At 37.4% G+C, this 25,562-nt stretch overlaps 1 protein-coding gene across 1 annotated transcript in view; it reads left to right on the top strand.

Annotated features, from left to right (window-relative positions):
• Positions 1 to 25,562, top strand: part of Muc16 (mucin 16, cell surface associated) — a 203,655-nt gene that overhangs the window by 19,087 nt on the left and 159,006 nt on the right. The window contains exons 2-4 of the mRNA XM_063266294.1: positions 10,511 to 14,674; positions 14,918 to 17,398; positions 22,405 to 22,518. Coding sequence (XP_063122364.1) covers positions 10,511 to 14,674; positions 14,918 to 17,398; positions 22,405 to 22,518 — 6,759 coding nt within the window. The remainder of the gene's footprint in view (positions 1 to 10,510; positions 14,675 to 14,917; positions 17,399 to 22,404; positions 22,519 to 25,562) is intronic.

Genomic DNA, 25,562 nt, shown 5'->3' with positions numbered 1-25,562 from the left:
TTTTGATTTACATTTCCCTGATGTATAATGTTGTTGAGCATTTCTCTAGGTACTTCTCAGCCATTCCATAATCCTCACCTGAGAATTCTTTGTTTAGCTCTGTACCTCATTTTTAATAGGATCATTTGGCTCTCTGGAGTCTAACTTCTTGAGTTGTTTATATATTTTGGATATTAGACCTCTATCAGATGTAGGATTGGTAAAGATCTTTTCCCAATCTGTTGGTTGCCTGGCATTTTGTCCTAATGATGATGTCCTCTGCCTTACAGAAGTTTTGCAGTTTTATGAGGTTCCATTTGTCAATTCTTGATTTAGTACATAGACCATTAATGTTTTGTTCAGGAAATTTTCCCCAGTGCCCATGTGTTCAAGACTCTTCCCTACTTTTTCATCTATTAGATTGAGTTTATCTGGCTTTATGTGGAGGTCCTTGATCCACTTGGACTTAAGCTGTGTACAGGGTGATAGGAATGGGTCAATGTGCATTCTTCTACATTCTGACCTCCAGTTGATCCAGCACCATTTGTTAAAAATGCTATCTTTTTTCTATTGGTTGGTTTCAATTCCTTTGTCAAAGATCAAGTGATCACAGGTGTGTGGGTTCATTTCTGGGTCTTCAGTTCCATTCCACTGATCTACCTGCCTGTCTCTGTACACATACCATACAGTCTTTATCATTATTGCTCTGTAATACTCCTTGAGGCCAGGGATGATTATTCCCTCAGATGTCCTTTTATTGTTGAGGATAGTTTTCACTATCCTGGGTTTTTTGTTATTCCAAATGAATTTGCAAATTGCTCTTCTAACTCTATGAAAATGTGAGTTGGAATTTTGATGGGGATTGCATTGTATCTGTAGATTGCTTTTGGCAAAATGGCAATTTTTACGATATTAATCTGTCCAATCCATGAGCATGGGCAGTCTTCCTATCTTCTGAGATCTTCTTCAATTTCTTTCTTCAGAGACTTGAAATTCTTGTTATCAGATCTTTCACTTGCTTGGTTAAAGTCACAGCAAGATATTTTATGTTATTTCTGATAACTGTGAAGTATATCCTTTCCCTCATTTCTTTCTCAGCCCTTTTATCCTTTGAGTAGAGGAAGAATATTGATGTGTTTGAGTTAATTTTATACCCAGCCATTTTGCTTATTGTTGTTTCTCATGCTTAGTATTCTCTGGTGGAACTTTTGGGGTCACGTAATTATATTATCATTTCTTCTTCAAGTAGTGATATTTTGACTTCTTCCTTTCCAATTTGTAAACCTTTGACCTCTTTCATTTCCTGATTGCTCTGGTTGACTTGGAGTAGTATACTAAATAAGTAGGGAGAGAGTGGACAGCCTTGTTTAGTCCCTGATTTTAGTGGGATTGCTTCAAGTTTCTCTCTGGTTTGCTGTCCATTGCTTTTACTATGTTTAGGTATGGGCCTTGAATTCCTGATCTTTCCATGACTTTTGTCAAGAAAGGGTACTGAATTTTGTCAAATGCTTTCTCAGCACCTAATGAAATGATCATGTGATTTTTTTCTTTGAATTTGTTTACATAGTGGATTACGTTGATGGATAATCATACACTGAACCAATCCTGCATTCCTGGGATAAAGTCTATGTGATCATGATAAATGATCATTTTGATGTGGTCTTGGATTCAGTTTCAGTGAATGTTCTTGAGTTATTTTGCCTAGTTATTCATAAGAGCAATTGGTCTGAATTTTTCTTTCTGTGTTGGGTCTTTCTGGGGATTAGGTATAAGCATAATTGTGGCTTCATAGAAGAAATTGGGTAGTGCTCCGTCTGTTTCTATTTTGTGGAATAGTTTGGACAGTATTGGTTTGAGGTCTTCTATGAAGGGCTATAGAATTCTGTACTAAACCCATCTGGTCCGGAGCTCTTTTTGTTGGGAGACTTTTAATAACTGCTTCTATTTCTTTAGGTGTTATGGTGTTGTTTAAATGGTTTATCTGATCCTAATTTAAGTTTGGTACCATGAATTTGTCTAGAAAATTGTCCATTTCCCTCAGATTTTCCAGTTTTGTTGAAGATCGTCTTTGGTAGTAGGATCTGATGACTTTTTTGAACTTCCTCAGATTCTCTTGTTGTCTCCCATTTAATTTCTGATTTTGTTAATTTAGATACACTCTCTGTGACATCTGGTTAGTCTGGCTAAGAGTTTATCTATCTTGTTGATTTTCTCAAGTAACCAGTTCCTGGTTGTGTTGACTCTTTGTTTAATCATTTTTCTTTCTACTTGGTTGATTTCAGCCCAGAGTTTGATTATTTCCTGCCTTCTACTCCTCTTGTGTGTAATTGTTTCTTTTTGTTCTAGAGATTTTAGGTGTTCTGTGAAGCTGCTAAAGTATGCTCTCTCCTCTTCCTTTTCAAGGCACTTGGAGCTATGATTTTTTTCCTCTTAGCACTGCTTTCATGTGTCCCATAAGTATTTTTATGTTGTGTCTTCATTTTCATTAAATACTAAAAAGTCTTTCATTTCCTTCTTAATTTCTTCCTTGACTGAGTTATCATTGAGTAGAGTATTGCTGAACTTCCATATATATTTGGGTTTTCTGCCGTTTTTGTTCTTATTGAAGACCAGCTTTAGTCCTTGGTGATCTTATAGGATTCATGGGATTATCTCAATCTTCTTGTATCTGTTGAGGCCTGTTTTGTGACATAGTATAGGGTCAATTTTGGAGAAGGTACCATTAGGTGCTGAGAAAAAGGTATATTCTTTTGTTTTAGGATGAAATGTTCTATAAATATTTGTTAAATCCATTTGGTTCATAACTTCTGTTAGTTCCTCTATGTTTCTGTGTAGTTTCTGTTCCCATGATTTATCCATTGATGAGCAGGGAGTGTTGAAGTCACTCACTATTGTTGTGTGAGCTACAATGTGTGCTTTGTGCTTTACTAAAGTTTCTTTTCTTACATTTCAATCATTATTCCCCTTCCTGGTTTCCTGTCCATAAACCCCCATTGAATATTAGCCAAAAAGCTCAAATTATCCAAGATGTAATCCACAGGCTACAGGAAGTTCAAGAAGAAAAATGACAAAAATGGGAATACTCCCACTCCTTCTTAAAAGGGCAAAAAAATTATCCAGAGCAAAGTTATGAAATGGAAGCAAAGTTTAGAGCAGTGACTCAAGGCATGTCCATTCAAAGCCTGACCCATATGTGGCCTATATATATACAGTGATTGTTGTTTCCTATTATTTTTGTTGGGAGAGTTAGAATTTTATTTCTATGGCTATCATCTTTTGTGTTTGTTGCAAAAAGATTACTTTGTTGCTATTTCTAGTATGTAGTTTCCCTCCTTGTGTTGGAGTTTTCCATCTATTATCTTCTGTAGAGCTGGATTTGTGGAAAGTTATTGTATAAATTTGGTTTTGTCATGGAATATCTTGGTTTCTTCATATATGGTAATTGAGAGTTTTGCTGGATATAGTAGCCTGTTGTGGCATTTGTGTTTTCTTCGGGTCTGTATGTCAACTGCCCTGAATCTTCTGCTCCCTTCTATACCTATTATCCTTAGCTTTGGTCTTCTTATTTGTTCTGGATTGCCTGGAAATTTTGGCTTAGGAGCTTTTTTCCTTTTTTCATTTTCTTTCACTGTTGAGTCAATATTTTCTGTGGTAACTTCTGCCTTGAGATTCTCTCTTCAATCTCTTGTATTCTATTGGTCATGGTTGCATGTATGACTCCTGATGTCTTTCCCAGTTTTTTTTTTTCTCCAGGGTTGTCTCCCTTTGTTATTTCTTAATGTTTCTATTTCCATTTTTAGATTTTGGGTGGTTTTGTTCAATTCCTTCACCTGTTTGGCTGTATTTTCCTGTAATTCTTTAATATGTTTTTGTGTTTCCTTTTTGAGTGTTTCTACTTGTTTACCTGTATTCTCCTGTATTTCTTTAAGGGGCTTATTTTTTGCCCTTCTTAAAGTCCTCTATTATTATCATATGATGTGATTTTAAATCCAAACCTTGCTTTTATGGTGTGTTGGGATACCCAGTATTTTCTCTGGTGGGAGAACTGGGTTCTGATGATGCCAAGTTGTCTTGGTTTCTGATGCGTGGGTTCTTGTCCTTGCCTCTTGCTATCTGGTTATCTCTAATGTTAGTTGGTCTTGATGTCTCTGAATGGAACTTGTCCCTCCTCTGAACCTGTGATCCTGTGAGCATGTGAGTCTGTGAGCCAGTGAGAGCCTGTGAGCCTATGAGCCTGTGAGCCTGTGAGGCTATGAACCTGTGGTCTTACAAGTGAGAGCACTCCTGAGAGACCATCTCTCTGGGCAGGTTTGGGGTCTGGAGGACTGTCAGATAGGCTTATCTCTGGGTGCTGATAGAGACTGGAAGTGTCTGTCCCAGGCTGCTTTTGTGGTTTCCATGCGCTGTGTGTTCCCTGCAGTTCTCTCTTTGGATAGTTAGTGGAGAGAAAATGGGTTCCAACCTGTGGGCTTAGGAGTGAGAGTGCTGCTGCAAGATCAGCATTTTGGGGACAGCATTTTGGTCTGGAGAGCTATGTAACAGTCCCAGCTCTGAGCACAGATAGAGACCAGGAAGCCCATCTCTCTGTTGATAAATGAAGTTATAAAATGTCTTCCAAGGTGCCATGTGTGTGATTATAGTCTGATAACATTAAAACAAGTGGTCACAAAGGCTGCAAAGGGGCTTAGGATAAGTGTTGTTGTAACTGGGGTTCTGGTGAAAATCTTAGTAAATCTAAGATTTACAAAGAGAAAAGTCTTAAACAGTTGTTAGTGGTGCTGAAATGGCTGCTTTTGTGTTGGTTAGAGGATTCAACCAGACTCCCGAATAAAGTATTATTCTTCTTTTTCTATGCCTATAATTATTCCTATCTTTTTTTTTGCTTCAGGAAGCCCTGCTTTAATCTCCAAAGATTTCATAGATGCCTCTATCACTTGAAAAGATGCTAACTTTCTTCACCTAAACTCTGAAAGTACACTACAAAGTCCTTCAACTATAGGATCATCTATGATGATAAACAAAAACAAACAAAGTATAACTTCAGAGAGACATAAAACAAATCTAATCCTTAGGTTGCCTTAGATTTCTATAGAAATGCCTGCCTTTCTCACCTCTCCCTTTACAAATTTCTCTTTGACTATCAACTACCTATAGATATGAAAGGAGAGGTGGGGCCTCATGAGCCTATCATAGATAAATTCGTAAAGGACTATTGAGAGGCGCTATCTGTCTCTGTTTTATTCAGGAAATCATAGCTGCTGGGAGTTTATGTAGTTCACAATTTTATCATGTCCAGAAGATACTGTTTTACCTTGGTCCTCTTTAACCTCTGGTTCTTGTATTCTTTCTTCCTTTTTCTTTGAACGTTCGTTGGGATGGAGGATGTGTTTGACATACTATCATTCCTGAGATTTACAGGAAAAAAACAAATTGCACCATTTTGGGCCAAATTTGAAGCCAGCTGTATTTATTAAATATTAAAGTATGACAAACAGATGGATTTCGGTCAGGAACACTCCCTGGGTTTTACCACCTAAGTGGCCCACAAGACACATATTGCAGGAGGTTATAAAGGCAAACATATAAGCCACCATACTTTTCCATGAGGCTATTGTTATATTCGAAGAAATACAATGCCCAGCATCCCAGGTGGTTCCTTGGTCCTTAAGTAGGTGGAGTTTACAAACTGGTTTTGGGTATTACAGTAAAAGTCCCTTTTATAGCAGAGGGCTCTATAGACTCTTTCTTTCTACAAATTGACCAATTGTGTGTCTCTATATTTATTATCATCCATTGCACAAAACCACTTTCCCAATGAGGACTGAGAGCACTACTAAAAACATATAGAAGGAAACCTGGTACTATATTTATTTACCAAACTGATAGTGGTAGATTTTGCCCTAAGAAATATGAGTTCCCTAGCTCTGGGTTCGTGGCTAGATTTATAGGACTAGGCACAAGTTTTCACCTGTGAAGTGGACCATAAATTAAAAAAAAAAGTTGTTTATCCCCATAACATTTACACCAGTGTGGTATGTATTAACATATCTTGCCAAAACAATTGTTATTGTAGCCTACAGTGTTCATGGCTGGATAATCTTGTTAATTGATTTTGTATCCCAGGAGTTTACATAGCTACCAGGGAGAAATCTTCTGTCAGTATCAGGTTGGCTTTTCCATGTCTTATTACAAAAGAGTGTGTTTTTCTGAGTACATTCAGTGCTTTATCATATAGGTATGTATCCATCAGTCCTGTTGTTCCTGAATTCTAAGGTGACTTCAGGTTTTCCCACCCACCTTTGAACATTCAGAATAGGATATCAAACTGACAGTAATATTTCCAAAGGGACAGAAAATGAAGACAAAACAATGTAAGATTCTGTTTTTTTTTTTATTAGGTTTATTCTTTTTGTCTTTATATATTCATAAAGTGCATTCTGACTACTATTTCCTCCAACCTCTTATATTTCTCCAATATTTATTAACTTTTTTTGACCTATTGGCCCCTTCCCTAGATCTATGACTTCTGGTTTTGACATATAATCCATTTAGGTTAGAACTATCTATTGAAGCCTGGTGTGGGTTACCAGTGAACACATAACTGACTCTCCTCCCTGAATATACTAGCAGTATGTAATTCAGTATGTAACAGTACAAGGTTCCCCTGAGCCCCTATCCTTTCTATGACTGTTAATGAGTCCACTTTTATACCCAGCTAATAGAAAAGAATGCCACATTTTATCATGCAGTTTAATACACTACAACTAAAAAATTCAAGACTTTTAGGCACAGATCTCAAATGTTTACTTTGAATGTGTCACCATAATTAAAATAATAACAACACAAACCCATAAATTCTGTAAAATTCTGCCAGTGCTTAGATACTAACTACATGGTGTTTTATGTGTATGTGAGTGCTTGGCTTACTGCACTTGAGCAGGGGAATAAAGCCTGATTTTCTCAGAATACATGGCCTATTACCAGCCTCCACCCCCTGTCAATCCAGGTTTAAAGACATAAATGGCATTGGCTTGTAAATTGAGAAATTTACATGAGAAACAGCCTACTTAGAATGAAACAGAAAGCCCCAGAGAAATCACAATAGGACCAAATATAGAAAATCACTCCAGTGATCCCCTGCAACTTTCCATTAAACATATATTTACATGTAGAACTATAGTCAAATCCCTGCTAATATTTGACCAAAGAAAAAAGTCAGCCTTAGGCTCATGATGGTTTCTTTAAAGGGATATAGAATAAATGTATTCCCCCCCCTCTGTGTGTGTGTGTGTGTATTTATGTATGTATGTATGTATGTATGTATGTATGTATGTATGTATATATGTATGCATGCATGTCTTTAAGTTTGTAATGTAAATATCGCTACAAAGAGATAAATTGCATGCTCCTTTTCATACACCTAGATTTTCCATAACTTGTTAAAGTAAGAAATTCGATCTAGGCATGATGATATTATAATTCTAATACTTAGAAGATAAGAGAGGAAGAACTGGAGTTTTATTTAGTTCAGGGTTACATGGCAAGTTTCAGACCAACCTAGATTCATAAAAGAGATCCACAAAGAAAGAAAAAGAATGAGGGAATGAGAAAGAGAAAAAGTAAAATAAAAGAGAAGGGTGGGTGGAACACAAGGAAGGAAGAAAGCCAATGAGGATATCAGAAATTAAAAAGAGAAAAGAAAAAGAAGAAAGGGAAGAAGGGCTGAAAAGAAGGATTAAAAAAAAGTGGCTCACAACCATTCTGTAATGGGATCCAATGACCTCTCATGGTGTGTCTGTAGACAGCAGCAGTGTAGTCACATATGAAAAATAAAGAGGAGACAGAGATAGAAAAAAAATTTTAAAAAAGGATAAAAGAAAAGGAAAGGTAGGAATGTATGGCACTTCCAACTGTGTGATGGACATAGAAGACACAATGTAAAAACAGGCAGAGAAAGATAAATAATGCGTTATTATATATTTTAATATATACATGAGATGTTGAAAGTCAAATTTATAGCACAGAAAAATATGGAAATGAGATTCTGGAAGCCGGAGGATGCGAGAGAGTTTGACCAATTAGTAGGGAGCATTAGAACACCTAAATTTTTTTTCATAGATACATCTTCCAACAGTAATGCTAGTTTGTAGTACAGGAAATAATACCTTAGGAACAGGTATTAATGTATTACCTGTTCCTTATTACCTTAGCAATTTAGGTATGTGTGTGTCTGTGTGCATGCATGCATGTATGTGTGTGTTCGCACGCGCGCACGCGTGCATGTGTGTGTGTGTGTGTGTGTGTGTGTGTGTGTGCTTAATATATGAAAATGTGTGTTGCAGATTCACACACCCATGCATGCCCACAAATTTATCAGAGAAAGATGGAAAGATGGCAGGTGTCCTGATTCATTACTTTCCACCTTATTCCCATGAGACAGGGGCTCTTACCAAAACCAGAGCTAGACTTGTGACTATCAATCCCCCATGATCCTCCAAGACCATTAACCTGTGAAGTAATGGAATTACAGATAGATGTATACATACCCTCACCTGATTTTTAACAGGGTCCTTGGGATCCAAATAGGTCCTCGGGCTCTTGCAACAACTCTTTTATCCAATGAACCATTGCCCTAGTGTCATGTATGTAGGTCCCCCCCTCCTTCTTTTGATACTTTTCATGATTTTTTGTATGTGTACATGGTGTGTGGAAGTATGTATATGTTTGTTTTGTGCATGTATGTATGTGTGTGCGGAGGCCTGAGGTGAATGTCATGAATCACATTAAAACTTCTTACCACTTTCTTCATTGAGAAATTCTCCATCAAACCCAGAGGTCTTCAGTATGGTTAGTCTTCCTAGTCAGCCTTCCCCCAGGAGCCCTGTCTCTACATTTTCTGGATAGAAATTATGATCAGGTGCTGAGTTATCTCCCTAAACATAGATATTTTTCTTTTTCTTTATCTTTCTGAGAGAATTAACTATATACACCTCCTAGTAAAGTTTAATAAGCATTTGTGTATCATGAATGTACCAAGAAATCATGGATTTATTCTATTGTATGTTCAACCTGTTACAAACTATTAACTTCTTGATATTAGCTATTTTTAAAATGTATTTATTTCTTGAGAATTTCATACATATAAATAACAAATTTTTATCATATTCCCTTCACTCCTGTCTCTAACTAATCCCAGACTTCTTCATCATGTTCCGTTTCCAATTTCATGTCCTTTTCCTTTGTAAATAAACATTTTGTAGTACATTTTTAGTGTTTGTGTGTGTGTGTGTGTGTGTGTGTGTGTGTGTGTGTGTGTGTGTGTGTGTGTTCATGTCCCAGTATACATGTGGAGGTCAGAGGAAAATTTTTTTTTTTCAAAACCAGAAATTTATTTCTTTACTAAGACAGGATCTCATGTGGCCCAGGCTGCCTGTGATTTTGAACTAAATCCTGATCAATGTCTTCATTTCCAGAGTGCTGACGTTACAGACATTTACCAGCACCCCATTTTATGTAGTATTAGAGCCTAAATCCAGGGCTTCATGCATGCTATATCAGTACTTTGCCAAGCTATCTATGGCTCCAGGCAGAGGAAAATTTTTATAAGTCAGTTATTTCCTTCCACTATGTGCATATCAGGAATCAAATAATCAATCTCAGTTTGTCAGATTCGGCAGCAGTACTTTTACCTGTTGAACTCTCTTCAGCAATTCCTCTCCTTCTCCTCCTCCTCCTCTTCTTCCTCCTCCTTTTTATGTTTCTTCCCTTCTTTTTTGAGTGACCCATTGAGTCTAATTAATGCTGGCTTCATGCATGCTGATATAGCACTAACCATGGACAATTTTTTTCAGGGGCCACAACTCTGTAGAGAACTGACTGTCTCTTACCAATCTACAGTCGATTGTCATTAACTCTACCTCCCCTAGCCATGCTGGAATATTAATTGACTTGATGTTGTGTTGGTCTTGCATAGTCCAGCAGAGTAGCCATGAATTCATTAGAGCAATGGTCCTGTCCTGTCCTTTGTAGCTCTGGTTCTTAGAGTCTTTCAACTTCCTTTTCTAGAAGGCTCCTTGAGCATTAAGGAGAGAAAATGTAATTTAGGGCTGAACACTCCATAGTCATTTATTCCCTGTATTTTAATCAAACCTGCTTATTTTTATAGCTATTAGGCTGTTGGTTTTGTTTTTAAGCTATATTTCACGCAACTTCACTTGATAAATAATATAATGTTGTAGTGATTATTTTAATACATGCTTTGTGAACATAGGAATGCTAAGTTAGAAATATTTTATATTGAAACCACATAAATATAGTCAAGGATAAAATTACTTCTGATACATGAATATAAAAAAGATATGATTAATGCAGTTATCAAGCATAATAAGATTCAAATCATCATATGGGTATATGAAGGTATGTACAGCTATTCCTAAGTATATTATTGGATTATTAATTTTATAATTATTTATTATTTGTCAAGAGTTTACTATATCAAGTAAACAAAAACCAACTTTGCCTTCTCATGTAGCCTCAGCATTCCAAGAACAACATAGTTCTAGTGGATCTATGACATCAGTTCTTAGACCAACACCTAAGACAAGCACAAGAAGTTTGGACACAAGCCCAACAGCAGTGACTGATTCTACTTTACTTTGGAGAAATAGCATTCCTTCAAAGCTGGCCACTCTAAAAGGCACAGGAAACTCAAAGAAAGCAGTGAACACCATGAAAGCTACCAGTTCTACTTCCAGTGTACATTTTTGGTCAGTTATACCTAAAACTACATTGTCCAGAATGCTCTCTGAAATGACAGGGAAGAGCACTGGTTCTCCTTCCATGACCTCATCTAATTATACCAGGACTGAGATATATAATGGGGCTGCATTAAATAGTACTCTTCTGTCAGACACATCTACCATTCTAACTATGACAGAAACTAACATAACTGAGATGATTTCAACAACAAAACCTACTTCTAATCTTACTGAAGTGCCCTTTACTAATTCTGTTCTTGTATCCAGCACAGAATCTATAACTAACAGCAATTCCAATCCAATAACTAATCAGCTGATCAAACCAGAAGAAACCATCACTGGAATGTCTACTGGACCCCCAAACGCCATAATCAGCAAAGAAATTACCACTAATAAGACAGAACATTTTGTGGTATCCCCAAATGTGATTATATCTCTTGGTATATCAGCAACTATGTCAGGATCAGGAATGTACTCCAGTGACTCTCAGAATTATTCATTGTTAGAGACATTTACAGACTCATCACTACCAGAAGAAATCAGCTCTAAAGGTTTCAGGGTTAGTACAATCAGAACAAATTCTTCATCACCTACTAGTTTCACATCAGACAGACATCTACCTACTACTCATAACACTACCAAACAAGGTTGGACCACAGCTCGAATACAATCTAGCACACTCGAAAAAATGGATTCATTTACACAGTACAGTCCAAACCATACAGAAATGCCTATGAATCTCTCTTTTCTTGAATCTTCAACAAAAGACATGTCTGCTGGAACCACATCTTTTACAACACTACATGAATCAATATCAGAAGATACTTCTTTAGGAATCACCTCAGAATCACAATTGACAAATAGCAACACTGGACATTCTCTGGTGACATCAAGCAAGGTGACTTCTAAAAATCCATCAACCTCTGCCTCAATCAAGGTCACTAACTCCAGTAGGGTGAATACATTTCCACACCCAGAAGCCAGGGATCCTCCTAAAATTATTGCTTCAGAACCATGGACATCTACTCCTTGGTATGATGCCATGTTTGCAGATGCCATAACAATGCCACATGGGTCATATTCACCTTCTGTTATTTCTTCCATGATAGACACACACAATACATCATGTACTTGTTCTATGGCCTATGTCATCACAGTTTCTAAGGACGTAATCCCAGCAAACTTGCACACAAGCTCAGGACATGTGACTTCCTCAATCCCAAGCTTGAATAGCAGACCTCAGAAGAGTTTCAACACTGCACAAGTGTCCAAAATCTCACAGGTGACCACTGTTTCCTCAGTCACGAAAGGAAACAAGAAAAATGGGAATTCAGTACCCCAACTCAAACAAACCATTACCCCTATACCAATCTTATCTGAACATGAATATTTCACAATTCTAATCAGCTCAGAAGGCACCACATTTTCACCTCCACAGTCAATGTCCTTTGCCACAGAAGGTACTGAAAAACAGACAGCTTTTTCCTTTATCGAAGCATGGAAAAATTCCAGTAAATTGGAAGATAGGCATCCAACAAAAGAACACACAATTAGCCAGAATAATGTATCTACTACTCCTTCTCTGCTCACATCTGCGACAAAAGGGATATCTGCTGGCAGAACATTCCTTTCTAAGTTATATCACTCAACGTCAGAGAACACTTCCACTGGAATCTCCACCAAGTACTCAAGATCTACAACCACTACAGAATCAGAAGAGACTACAAGCAGCCACAGGAAATATTCTGAGGTGATGTCAAATATGGTAACTTCCAAAGACATATCAACCATGACTTCAAACATAGAGACCCAATACAGTGGGACACAGACATTTTCACTTTCAGAATTCATGATTAAGTCTACCAACATCAACCCTACAACCACATCCAGGACTCATTTACTTTTGAAAGAGTCAATGTCTACAAGTTCAACAAGACCTACAACTGAGGCATCCTCATATTCTCCAGTTCCTGCCAATGTAGGCAGGTACAGCACCACGTCTCTTGATTATGTCACTTCCATCTTCATAATTCCTAAGTTCCCAATCCCTACTGGATTATATATGACCTCCAAATCAGTGACCCCTTCTATACCAAACTCCAACAGTGCCCAACTCTCAAAAATCTCAGAGAGAATCTCTGTTTCCTCACTTACACCAGTGGAAGACATGAAAGATAACACTTACAAACAAACCACCACACCTACATCAGTCTCAGTTGAAAATGTGTCTTTCACAACCATTATGTCAACCATGGAACTTTCACCTACACAGTCAGTCTCATTTGAAAGTACAGAGATTATGACAGGTACATCTTTCCCCTTGAGGACAGCATGGACAGATTTCAGTACAGCTGAAAACATAAATGCAACCACAGAATATAACACTAGCCATAGTGAACTTTCCACTAGCCATTCTCCATTTGAATCTAGGATAGGACTCATATCTGCTGACAGCATATTCTTTTCAGATTTTCAGTCAACATCAGAAGATACTTCCCCCAGAACCCCCATCAGTCTCCCTACCTCCACTATCAGTTCAGAATCAGAAGAGATGAAAAGTAGACCCATGGGACATTCTACAGTTATCTCAGCCATTTTGACTTATCCAGAAACATTAAGCATTGCCTTAGTAAATGATACTCACTCCAGTGGGACACATATATTTCCATTTTCAGAATCCATGGCTCCTGTCAACAGTTCTTCAGCATCATGGACAATGACTCCTGAGAAAAAGTCCATGTCTACGGATTCCAAAAAAATACAAGAGTCACTTTCACTGACCCCTGATACATCCTTGTCACACAGTAATAGTAGTCATACTTCTGAATCTGTTGTCTCTTTGTTCACAATTGCTAAGGATTCAATTCCAACAGATTCATATACTAGTTCAGGTTCTGTCACTCTTTATATTCCAAGCTGGAGCAGCATCTCTCAACTAAGCTCCAACCCCATTCATGCTCCCCAAATGTCCCAGATGAATACTTATTCCTCAGTCACACCAGGGTCCAACATGGGAATCAGTCATCCTGTACCTGAATTCCAATATACCATTCCATCTGTTTCAGTGCCATCTGAAAGGAAAACTTTCCCCACTACCTTGCCTATTACAGAAGTATCCATACTTTCACCTACACAATCAACATCATATAAAAATACAAATATGAGCACACAGACAGTTACCCACCTGACCACATTGACACAAGCTAATGTATCTGAGAAGGTACACTCAAGTACAGATTTCATTAGAAGCCCTTCTGCAGTGACTAATAGTTCCTCTACTCTGGTATCAAGTACAACATTCATATCTCCTAATAACACAATACTCCCAATGCGTCAGTATTTTACATCAGAGCATACCAAGGTTACATCAGAAGATATGACCAGTGGAATTTTCACCAAGTTTCATGGCTTCAACACCATCCCAGAAATAGAAGAAATGTCTACCAGTCAGATTAGAAATTCTAATGTGACTTCAAACATTGCCCTTTCCCTAGAAACATCAACCATGTCATCAGAGTTAGACAATTTTATGAGTTTCAGCCCAGCCCCTACAATCACAGAGACATCCACATTTCTAAGCCAAAGGTATGAAGTCCCATCAATTGAAACTTTTTCAACTTTAAAAAGAAGTCTACCTGGCAACTCTCCAGGATATCTTGATAAATCTTCCTTAATATCCTCTGTTACTTCTACAGGAGAAAATGGCACCCCCTCTCCTAGTTCTCTTGTCTCAGTCTTAACCCCTTCTAAGGAGGCAATCACAACCAGGTTGGATAAACAGTTAGATAATTTGTCTACTTCATTTCTGAATTGGACCAGTAGCACACATTCAAGCCAAGAGACTTCCCAGGTTAGCAAACATTCACAGACAAGCCCTACTTCCTCTGTTAAATCAGAAATAATTATGGAAGTCAGCAGTTCTGTACTCCAATCCAAATCTTCTATTACTCCTGCATCAGTTTCAACTAAAACTGCATTTTCAACCATGTTTCAGAATCCCTTGATGGGTACTACAGTTTTTATTTCACAGCCAACATTCTCTGATGCCTCTGGAACTGTAACAAATACAACGTCCTCCCTAAACCAACCACTTCCAGAAACTATTACTCTTGAAGAGACCACCATCCCCACAACACATAATACTGCTCTGTCTCAGTTAACCCCTAACATGTCTACTAGCCTCTCCATTTCAGAATCCATTAGAGCTGGCAGAATCCCCACAGGAAGCCCTCTTTATCCCTCAGAATCAGAAGATATTACTCCTAGAAGCATCTCTGGACTCATTACCTACTCTAGCACAGAAGAACACATAGAGTTAAGCTCCATTTTTGGGGTAGCTAATTCTGTGTCTTTATTAAATGATACCCTATCCAGGGATACTTCAACCACTGTCCCTATGACAGAATTTTCATCATCTGAGCCTCAAACATCTCCACATTCATCCTGGATAACTGAATCTAGCATTTTTGGGGAACAGTCTCAAACAAGTTCTTTATCCAAGGAAAAACACACCACTATAGATTCCACAACTACTATGACTGAGAAAACCACACTTTTACCTGTTACTTCTACCTCTCAAGGACAAAATGTCTCCTCCCTTGATTTTGCAGCTGCACTAGTAACTTCTATTCAAGAGGCAATCTCAAATGAAAAAGATACAAGTATAATATCTGGGAGCACCTCAATTCAAAGCCTGGATACTACAGAGCATTCAACTCCAGGTTCTTCATATAACATGGAAAACTTGCAGACCAGTCACATTTCCTCAAAATCTCCAGCAACAAGAGTGGAAACTGATAGTCCTGGAATGCATTCCAAAGGCACTGTGTTAATTAATTCAGTTCCATCAAGAATAACTAAAATGACTTCACAAAGCAATTGGGACACAATAATTTCCCCATCAATGCCCTTATTTAATGGTGCACATTCAGAAACTCAGAAAACTTTCCCCATAACTTCAATAAAACAGGAAACTAGCATGTCTGAAGATATTGACTTGACGAAACATATTTCTGGTCTTTTTACAGTGTCTACTAGCACTGACCCTGGAATTTCAAGAAAAGAAGCTAACTCAACTGATAGATCATCCATTCCAAGCTCTGTATCCTTTGCAAAGACAACAGACATCTCAATTCGAAATGCCTCCAGTAGCTCTACTCTTTACTTTCCAAGCCCTGACATCAGTCAGGTAGTTAGTGTTGAGAAATCATCCAACATCACCATTCTTTTGAACACAACAGATCCTACAGCTGATGCTGAGGTGTTCTCTGCTATAACTCAGACATTTTTACATTCAGACTCAATCTCTCATCCCAGCAGTTCTGAGTTACTCTCATGGACAGACTCTCCACTCCAGGAAGCAACTTCCTCCATGAATTATATAGAAACTATACCTGGGACAGCATCATTGTTTCCTGCTATTTCTCTATCAGAAGGACAAGGGCTCTTTTTTCCCTCTTCTGGCGAAACAATTAAAGATGAGTTGCTCATAAACTTAGCTTCCTTTAGAACTTCATTTCCAAGCTGGAGCAACAGTGAGCTAGCCACCTCAAAGGACACCAGAACCTCACAAACATCTTACAGTCCCACCAGAACTGAAGTAACCACTGTGGACATAGCCACTTCTGGATATCAGGCCCAATACACTGTATCATCTGAGACTCTTTCATTCGGTAGTACTGCCTCTTCATTGTTGACAGCACCAACCAAGACTACTTCTGCTTCCTCTTTATCACCACAGAGCTCAAACTCCACTTCTTTTCCTAAGGCTTCATTCCCCACTTCTGAATTGTTTAAAACAAAAGATATATTGAGTAGAAGCTTGAAATTGGGAGTGAGTTTTCCTCCAAATTTGAGCAGCACATCACTTGAAGTCCTGGGTTTATCTGAAGTTAATAAAGAAAATCATAATTCTCCCTCAAGTTTCACAGTAACCAATATGAATACCATTAGTATGGGACATGAACAAAGTTCCTCTGTATCAATGCCTTATGACTCATCTAGAGACACCAATAAAATGAGCACTCCTTCCTCTATATGGGTGACTACTATGTCCACATCATTGTCTAGCCATTCAGAAACACCAAGATCTAATACTGAGCCACTTTCCCATTTGACTTCTGGATTGCGGGACACTAGCATATCCCTACAAACAAACAAACCTTCTGTTCCTGAGCCCACTCTCCTTTTGCCAAGTTCTGAGGCTGATGGCACATCTACTATGAATATATCATCGCCATATCAGAATCTATCTTCAGGGTTTACTAAAGTTTCAGCAGAAACAGTTACTATTTTAAATACTTCTTCATCTATTCTAGAGTCTACTGGGATAACATCCTTCCCAGTATACAATTTTACTATACCTTCTCAAGAAAGTATCCTTGTTCCAAGAACTGATATACTACCTTCAGCTGAGACCACTTTGATTGATCCAACACTTTCTCCCACAGAGGAGATGACTTTAATTGCCACAACCAGCAATCCAACATCCAGTTCACATGTGACTTCCAAGAATTTCCATTCTATAATACAGTCAAGCCATTTGTTTGCCACCATTGTAAAAAAATTATCTCCTTCAATTTCAACACCATTGCCCTATCCTGCTTCCAGTACCACTGACTCTACAGCCAGCCCATCCTCCCAAGAGATTACTACTCCTTCAGGTAATTTACAAATTGAAGATAACGGTGTTGTGATATTCCATGGTTATGTTTATAATCTCGAAGTCTAGTTCCCAATCCATCCAGATGACTTTATCATTCTTCTTGAAAAGCAAAATGACTGAAAGAGCTGACTTGGGAAAGGTTACAAGTGCTTCTCAGGTTCCTACACATTCAACCAGGTTGATAAATAAGCAGCACTATTTCTAAATTCCTACTTACTGACCAGTGAGGCTCATAGGCCATACTCCTTTCCCTTGAGGTAGAGAGAAAATTAGGAGTTCATTATTGCATTGATATTTATTTATGATTTCTACAGTTGTCAACAGTGAATCAGAAAAATTGAGCAAATTTTTTGGCTTTCACTCAGATATTCTCATACATGGTCAAACAATGCTCTCATCATCCTCAATTCCTACTATAAATACTTCTGCTCTCTCTTCTACCTTCTCTTACATTCCTTCCACACCCTTTGTAGTCAGTATTCTCCTTTGGAGGCTTTTATTTGTTTGTTTGTTTCCACAGGATATAATATTTATGATATTTATTTTACTGTCAGCCTAATTTTGGTTACCATTATTATTTCTAGTTCCTACAAATGATTTCATTTCATTCTTCTACATGGCTGAGTAAAACGCTGTTGTTTAACTATGTTTGCAAAATCAGCCGTTTATTTAAAAGCAGGTATTCTTTTTGTGCATTTTTGGAGATGAAAACTAGGACCTTGCCCGCATGAGGCAAGTGCTTTACAGATGACTTATACCCTCTCCTTCCATACTAGAAGATACTTTAGCAAACAGTGATTGAACTTCTGACATCAATCAGTTCTAAGAACTGAGCTAGGCATAAACAAAACAGAAAAACAATCAAGATCATGAGTAATTACTACAATGTAGTAGATGGTCTAGTATAATTGTTAATAATAATGGTGATGAGAATAACAATTAGGCTTAAATAGTTCTTACTTCTATGTCAACTGCTGTTTCATGAGGGTTTTTAACATTCATTGTAATATTATTTTTGTATTCACTTGTACAACTTCATTGTAATGAAGTTGAGATACAGAGAAGATATGAAATAATTTTCTCACCATCATAATACTGGAAGAATTGAGCTAAGAACTTAGGTATGATTGATGTATGCCTGTCACTCTAGCATATGGGAGGCTTTGGGGAAAATATTCTTATTTCAAAGAGAGCCAGGGGTATATAGTGAAACAGTGTCTGAAAAACCAAGGAGAAATAGCTTAGTCTAGAATACTGCCCATAGCATGCATAATGCCATAGGACTGATTCCCCAGCACTCCCCCCAAAAAAAGATTTCACACTATGCAGGAATATAAATTTATCTTCTTAATGATTAATTCAAACAGGGGCAGATAAAAGTTCAAGAACATAAGAGATTCTGGAATTACAGTAGCCATAGGAAGGCAAGATTTTGAAGAGAGATTGTAATCCCTGTCAAATACTACAGAAAGACCAAGCTGGCATAAAAGTGAGAGGTATTTTGGCAACATGGATAGATAAGTTATGTGTAGAGGAGTAGATTAAAGGCAAAGTAACATATAGATAAAAGGCAGAGATTTTGTTTGATATGGTTTTTTTAGATTTGCAAATTCACAATTCAAGTGAATTGACAAATATGCGCTATGGCTAAGCATCACATGCAGCCATTGTTCTATGTTTTCTTTTTTTTTTTTTTTTGAAAAAATTTAAAAATTTTTTATTATATATTTCTTTACTTACATTTCAAAGGTTATCCCCCTTCCTGGTTTCCTGTCCATAAGCCTCCATTCCCTCCCCTCCCTCTCCCCCATACAAGTATTCCCCCTATGCATCCCCCTTATTGCCCTCCCCCATATTCCCCTGCACTGGGGGGTCCAACCTTGGGAAAACCAAGGACTTTCCCTTCCACTGGTGCCCCAACAAGGCTATTCTCTGCTACATATGCAGTTGGAGTCCTGGCTCAGTCCATGTATAGTCCTTCGGTAGTGGTTTAGTCCCTGGAAGCTCTGGTTAGTTGGCATTTTTGTTTTTAATGGGGTTGCAAGCTCCTTCAACTCTTTCAATACTTCCTCTAATTCACCCTAAGGGGGTCCAATCTCAGTTCAGTGGTTTGCTGCTAGCATTGACCTCTGTATTTAACATGCTCTGGATGTGTCTCTCAGGAGAGATCTATATCCAATCCCTTTCCACATGCATTTTTTAGCTTCATCAATCTTATCTAGTTTTGGTGGCTGTATATAAATGGTCCACATGTGGGTCCTCCTCTGAATGACCATTCCTTGAGTCACTGCTCTAAATTTTGCTTCCATATCCCCTCCTATGAATATTTTCCCCCTTTTAAGAAGGAGTGGGAGCATCTGCATTTTGGTCATCCTCCTTCTTGAGCTTCCTGTGGTCTGTAAATTGCATCTTGGGTAATTTGAGCTTTTTGGCTAATATCCACTTATCAGTGAGTCCATACCAAGTGTGTTTTTCTGTTATTGAGTAACCTCACTCAGGATGATATTTTCTAGTTCATTCCATTTGCCTATGAATTTCATGAAGTCTTTGTTTTTGACAGCTGAGTAGTACTCCACTGTGTAGATGGAATTTTTTAAATCCATTCTTCTGTTGAAGGGCATCTGGGTACTTTCCAGCTTCCGGCTATTATAAATAAGGCTGCTATGAACATAGTGGAGCATGTGTCTTTGTTGTATTTTGGGGAACCTTTAGGGTATATGCCCAAGAGAGGTATAGCTGGGTCCTCAGGTAGTGTAATGTCCAATTTTCTGAGGAACGTCCAGACTGATTTTCAGAATGGTTGTACCAGTTTGCAATCCCACCAACAATGGAGGGGTGTTCCTCTTTCTCCACATCCTTGCCAGCATCTGCTGTCACCTGAATTTTTTATCTTAGCCATTCTTACTGGTGTGAGGTGGAATCTCTGGCTTGTTTTGATTCCCATTTCCCTGATGACTAAGGATGCTGGCTAAGGAACATTTCTTTAGGTGCTTTTTGGCCATTCGATAATCCTCAGCTGAGAATGTTTTGCTGAGCTCTCTATCCCATTTTTTAATAGGGTTATTTGGCTCTCTGGAGTCTAACTTCTTGAATTCTTTGTATAGTTTGGATATTAGCCCTCCATCAGATGTAGGATTGGTAAAGATCTTTTCCCAATATGTTGGTTGCCATTTTGTCCTAATGACAGTGTCTTTTGCTTTACAAAAGCTTTGCAGTTTTAGGAGGTTTCATTTGTTGATTCTTGATCTTAGAGCATAAACCATTGGTGTTTTGTTCAGGAAATTTTCCCCAGTGCCCATGTGTTTGAGACTCTTCCCCACTGTTTTATGTTTTGTATATATATATAAATGTACATTATATAAAATATATAATATATATTATATATAATATATTATAGTGCTGACAGAATTAATTTAAGTGTATAACATAATATATTATAATATAAAATAATAAATAATATAATTGTATATGTATAATATAGTATATATATTATAGTACTGACAGAATTAATTTAAATGTATAACATTATATATATATGTGTATGTATGTATGTATGTACGTATGTATGTATTATAGGTGCCATATATAATCTATATATGACAAATGGAGGCCCAGGCTGGCCTAAAACCCATTCTGTAAATTAAGCCGACACTAAATTTAAAATAATCCTGTTGAAGCCATGCACACAGTAGAGATTACAGATATTATCAGAGCACCAGACATGACTCAAGGGAAATTTTTTGCCTTTTCATTGAACATGCTATTAGAGTTACATCACAGTGAAAGAGTAGTAAGGAAAATTGTGTAATCATGGAAACTGAAGGAATAAAATGCCTGATTATGTGGGAGGATTCCAGAAATGAAATCACACTTCCAAGATAGCAATAAGTACAGGAAAAGACTTTTTAGGGACACTATCTCTCTGAAAGAATTAAATTTGATACCAGATTTTATTTGTTACACAAATTCAAAAAATGCCCTCTTAAACCACTACTACTTTATTGGGAAGTATGTTTGAGTCCCTACAGAAATACTTTTAACAAGTCTCAAGAAAGCTAGAGATACTGGAAATTATTGATTCACTTTCTATATACATTGTATTCTATATCACCAGGCCTCAAATTCATGATTCTTCTGCCCTATGATCTTTAATATTTGTATTTAAGGTCTATAACACTGTATGTTACTTTGATTCTTCTTGTAGTTCATTCATACTCTATAGTGAAATCAAATCAAATAAAAAGAGAAGAACAGTTTTACGTAAAATTGGGAGAAAAGGAGGGCAGACATAAAAGGTTGGGGATATGATTTATTTGGTAGAGTGCTTCTTGACATACACAAGGATCTTGTTTCTACCCCCAGTGTTGTACAAGGTATGCCTGGAGATACACACCTGTCATCCCATTACTCAGGAGGTATAGAAAGAAGGATTAGAAACTCAACGTCATCCTTAGCTATGTATCAAGTTTGAGACAAACCTGGGCTGCGTGAGACCCTGCTTTTTAAAAAAGTGAGAGTTAACCTATAGGAAGAGATGTGCCTAATCCTCGAGAGGCCCCAGGAAAAGAGGGTGCCTGGTGTGGGGAGCACCCTCTTGAAAGCAAGTAGGAGAAATGGGATGAGAAACTGTTGGAGGAGATATCTGGAGGAGCAGGCAATGGCTGGAATGTAAATAAATGAATTAACAAAGAAAAGAAAAAGAAATTGTGAAAGAAACAGGAGGAGGAGAAAGGGAGGAAGAGAAATGAAGTAAAGATCAACAGTATAAAGCAAAGGTTAAAAGAAAAGAAAGATATTCAGATCTGCACATAGTCAGGATGGGCAGATTGATACATTTATAGGAAAGATATGGATATAGAAACTGGCTAGTCATCTTGTGTAGCTGTGACTCCAGGTCACTTTCACAGACTCTACGAAAGACATGTACTCATGGACTGATCTATTTAAACAATTGGCTTTCTGGAAGACATAGTTACCTGCTTTCTTCCTCATTCTCACATGTAGAAATGGAAGATGGCATGCAATACCACACAGAGATATCTAATGAAACTGCCCATGAAGACACTGCAGGCCTGGACAAGGGTCCTCTGGCTTCCATATCACCTGGTAACCATAAAGGTACATCCCATCATGCGTACTCCCAAGAAATAGAAATAATACCTTTTAAATTTCTTCCTGTTTCAAATAAACACACTTCTTGTTTTCTTAAAGAGAATACTATATGGTTTTTATGAATCCTTGTAAGAACTGGATCTTTGTCTAATGGTTACTATGTAGAAACCAGTGTATACCAGTATTTTTTATAATATGCTCAAAAATCTTCAGTGCAGACAACAAAATGTTAATTTCACTCTTCCCCATTCTTTCTCTAAAGTGTTTCTGTGTAACTCATCTTGGACTGATTCAAAAAAATGCTGATATCAAGAAGTACCACCATTTTCACATTGATAAACTAATTTAATAAAATATATGTGTTGGAAATTATGATATAAACAGACTGCACAGAAAGACAGCAAAGGGACAAAATAATTATAGTCCAATTTTGTGTGTAGGAGTGTTGTGGATACTCTGCAGCAGCTCATGTATACTAAACAAGCACACTGTTGCTAAAGCCTGCTCTTAGCTCCTCATTAGCAGTCAAGGACTCTGTCGATGAGCCATGCCCCAAAGTTCCTCACTGGAAGATTCTAGGCACAAATGTTACCAGAGAACCATGCTCCCAGCTTCTCACTGAGGGATTCTAGGCAAGTGATCTACTGTGAACAGTATCCATATGCCTTTTCATGAACTTCCTTAATGTGTCCAAAAATTCCTTATGTACCAGAGACTTTGAACTTGTGGTTCTTACCTCAACTTAGTGAGTATCTGGAATTATAGACCTAGCAATACACCTTTTGAAAATTTTTTATTCTATTTTCAAGTGTAAAATTCTACAGTCACTGTGCTGGGTTATAGCCCAACAGAATACTTACTTAGTGGGTGTGAAGTGCTAGCTTCAGCCTCCAGCAATGCAATCAATCAAATAATCAATCAGTCACTAATAATGGCTTTTCAAAAAATCCAGAAAAGTACAAATAACACAGCGTGAACCCATGCTTCATCTAGGCAGAAGTAATCATTAACATTTATAGTCTTTTATATATTAATTTTAAAATACATACACAACATGTTAAACTTATTGAAGACAGAGCTGGTAGTTCAGGGCTATAATGCTCAACAAGCAGCTAAGTAAGTAGGACTGGGAGTTTGATAACAACTTGGATAAGTTAATGAGACCCTTTTCAGAACATAATTGAAAGAAGAGCTGAGAATATACCTCCATGATAAAAACTTGATTAACACTACAAGGCAGTGGGTTTTATTCTCAGCACTGTAAGGCATGAGGTACAAAATTCATTTATTAAAAATATGTTAAAACAAATCAAATTATTGGTAAAACTTTCAAGAGATTTTATGCTGTATACTTTATACTACTGTATACTTACAAATATACCAATAGCATTTTATTCTATATGTTATAAATTACTATAGAAGGTGAATATAATCAAAATACATTAGACAAACTTCACAAAGTATGAATAAAGAGAAAAAAATTAATATTAGTGTGTTAGTGAGATGGTTCAATTAGTAAAAGTGCTTATCCCCATGCCTGGTGACATAGGTTCAAGCCCAGAATACACACAGTAGAAGAGAATTGGCTCCCACAATTGTCTTCTGATCTCTTTATGCATACCTTGGCACACATACATAATAACTTGGACCCACACACACAAAATTAACAAAAATAATTTTACTTGCTATAGGTACTATACTACAACTTTCATTGTGTCCAATGTACTATTTCCATTTTTCAATTTGAAAAGGCTGCAATGGAATGTCTTGTATCATAGAGAGATTTTATGATAGAGGCAATATTTGAATTAGGCTTTAAAGGAGGAAAATCACTATGTCAGAAAGAAAAATAGTTAAGGAGGACCTTCTGCATGGACATCAGAGCTATACATCATGGCCGAGAGAGAAGTAAGATGTAGGGACCATAGCAAATTAACCTTTGCTTATTGTGAGAAAGAGGAGAAAAAAGAAACTCTAGGCATACATGTAAAAGCCTTGCAATTTCTGAGTGCTCTTTTACAAAATTCTGGCAAATGTGTGATTTCTTCCTGGAGACCATGACATGTCTAAACCTGAGAAATTCTGCTTCAAAGAAAGTTGTTTAGGTTTGTTTAAAAAAAAGAAAAGGTTCAGTACCACGGTTTGATAACATAATATTGTTCACTTGTTCACTGCAAGACTTCTAACATTATTGGGGGATTTGCATACTTAAAGACTCTACATAAGCTCGGAATGTAGCTCACATGCATCAAGGACTGACTTTGAGTTACAAATTTGCATAAACTTGGCAAGGTGATGCATACCTGCTATTCCAGCACCCTGGAGGTGGAAAGAGGAGGACCAGAAATTCAGGATCAACTTGAGATGAATCATAATTTTGAGGCCAGCTTAGGCTATGTGAGACCTTGTCTACAATAAATGTAGATATGTGCCTATAGGAAGTGACCTCTTTATGTCAAAATAATAGAGGTTCCCACACTTTTAAAAATATATTCATTCATATATTCATATACATACGAATGTATATATGAATGTCTGTATGTACGTTGTGCACCCACCACATGAACATAGTACCCATGAGGCTAGAAGAGGGCATCTGATTCCTCTGAAATGGAGCTATATAGATTGTTATAAACTGCCATGGCTCCTACGAATTAAACCTGGGTCCTCAGAGGAGAAGCCACTGCTATTTAGGATTGTGTCATCTCTTCAGGCCCAAGCTTTGCTGAGTGCCTACCACATATCAAGCAGTCAAACATTAATAGATATTACCAAATAGTACTGCTGGAAATGAAAATTGTTGTTCAGATATTATGGTAAGAAAATGAAACATAATTAATTCTCAGTGAAGCTGAATTTAAGCTTGCCTGTGAATGGAACAAAATTAATGGGACCTGATGAGGGATAGATAAGGCAGGAGCAGGAAAGAGCTTAAACTTGATCAGTACAGATAATAGAGGGGAACATGGATTAAATTTATGTCACAAATTATGGAGAAGATACAGCCCAAAGGGATAAAGACTCATTTGGTAGAGTACTTGCCTAGAATT

The sequence above is a fragment of the Rattus norvegicus genome, chromosome 8 (genome assembly GCF_036323735.1).
Source record: "Rattus norvegicus strain BN/NHsdMcwi chromosome 8, GRCr8, whole genome shotgun sequence".
Taxonomy (NCBI): Eukaryota; Metazoa; Chordata; class Mammalia; order Rodentia; family Muridae; genus Rattus; species Rattus norvegicus.
The sequence above is the reverse complement of the archived record's forward strand: the minus strand, read 5'-3'. Positions and strand labels throughout refer to the sequence as shown.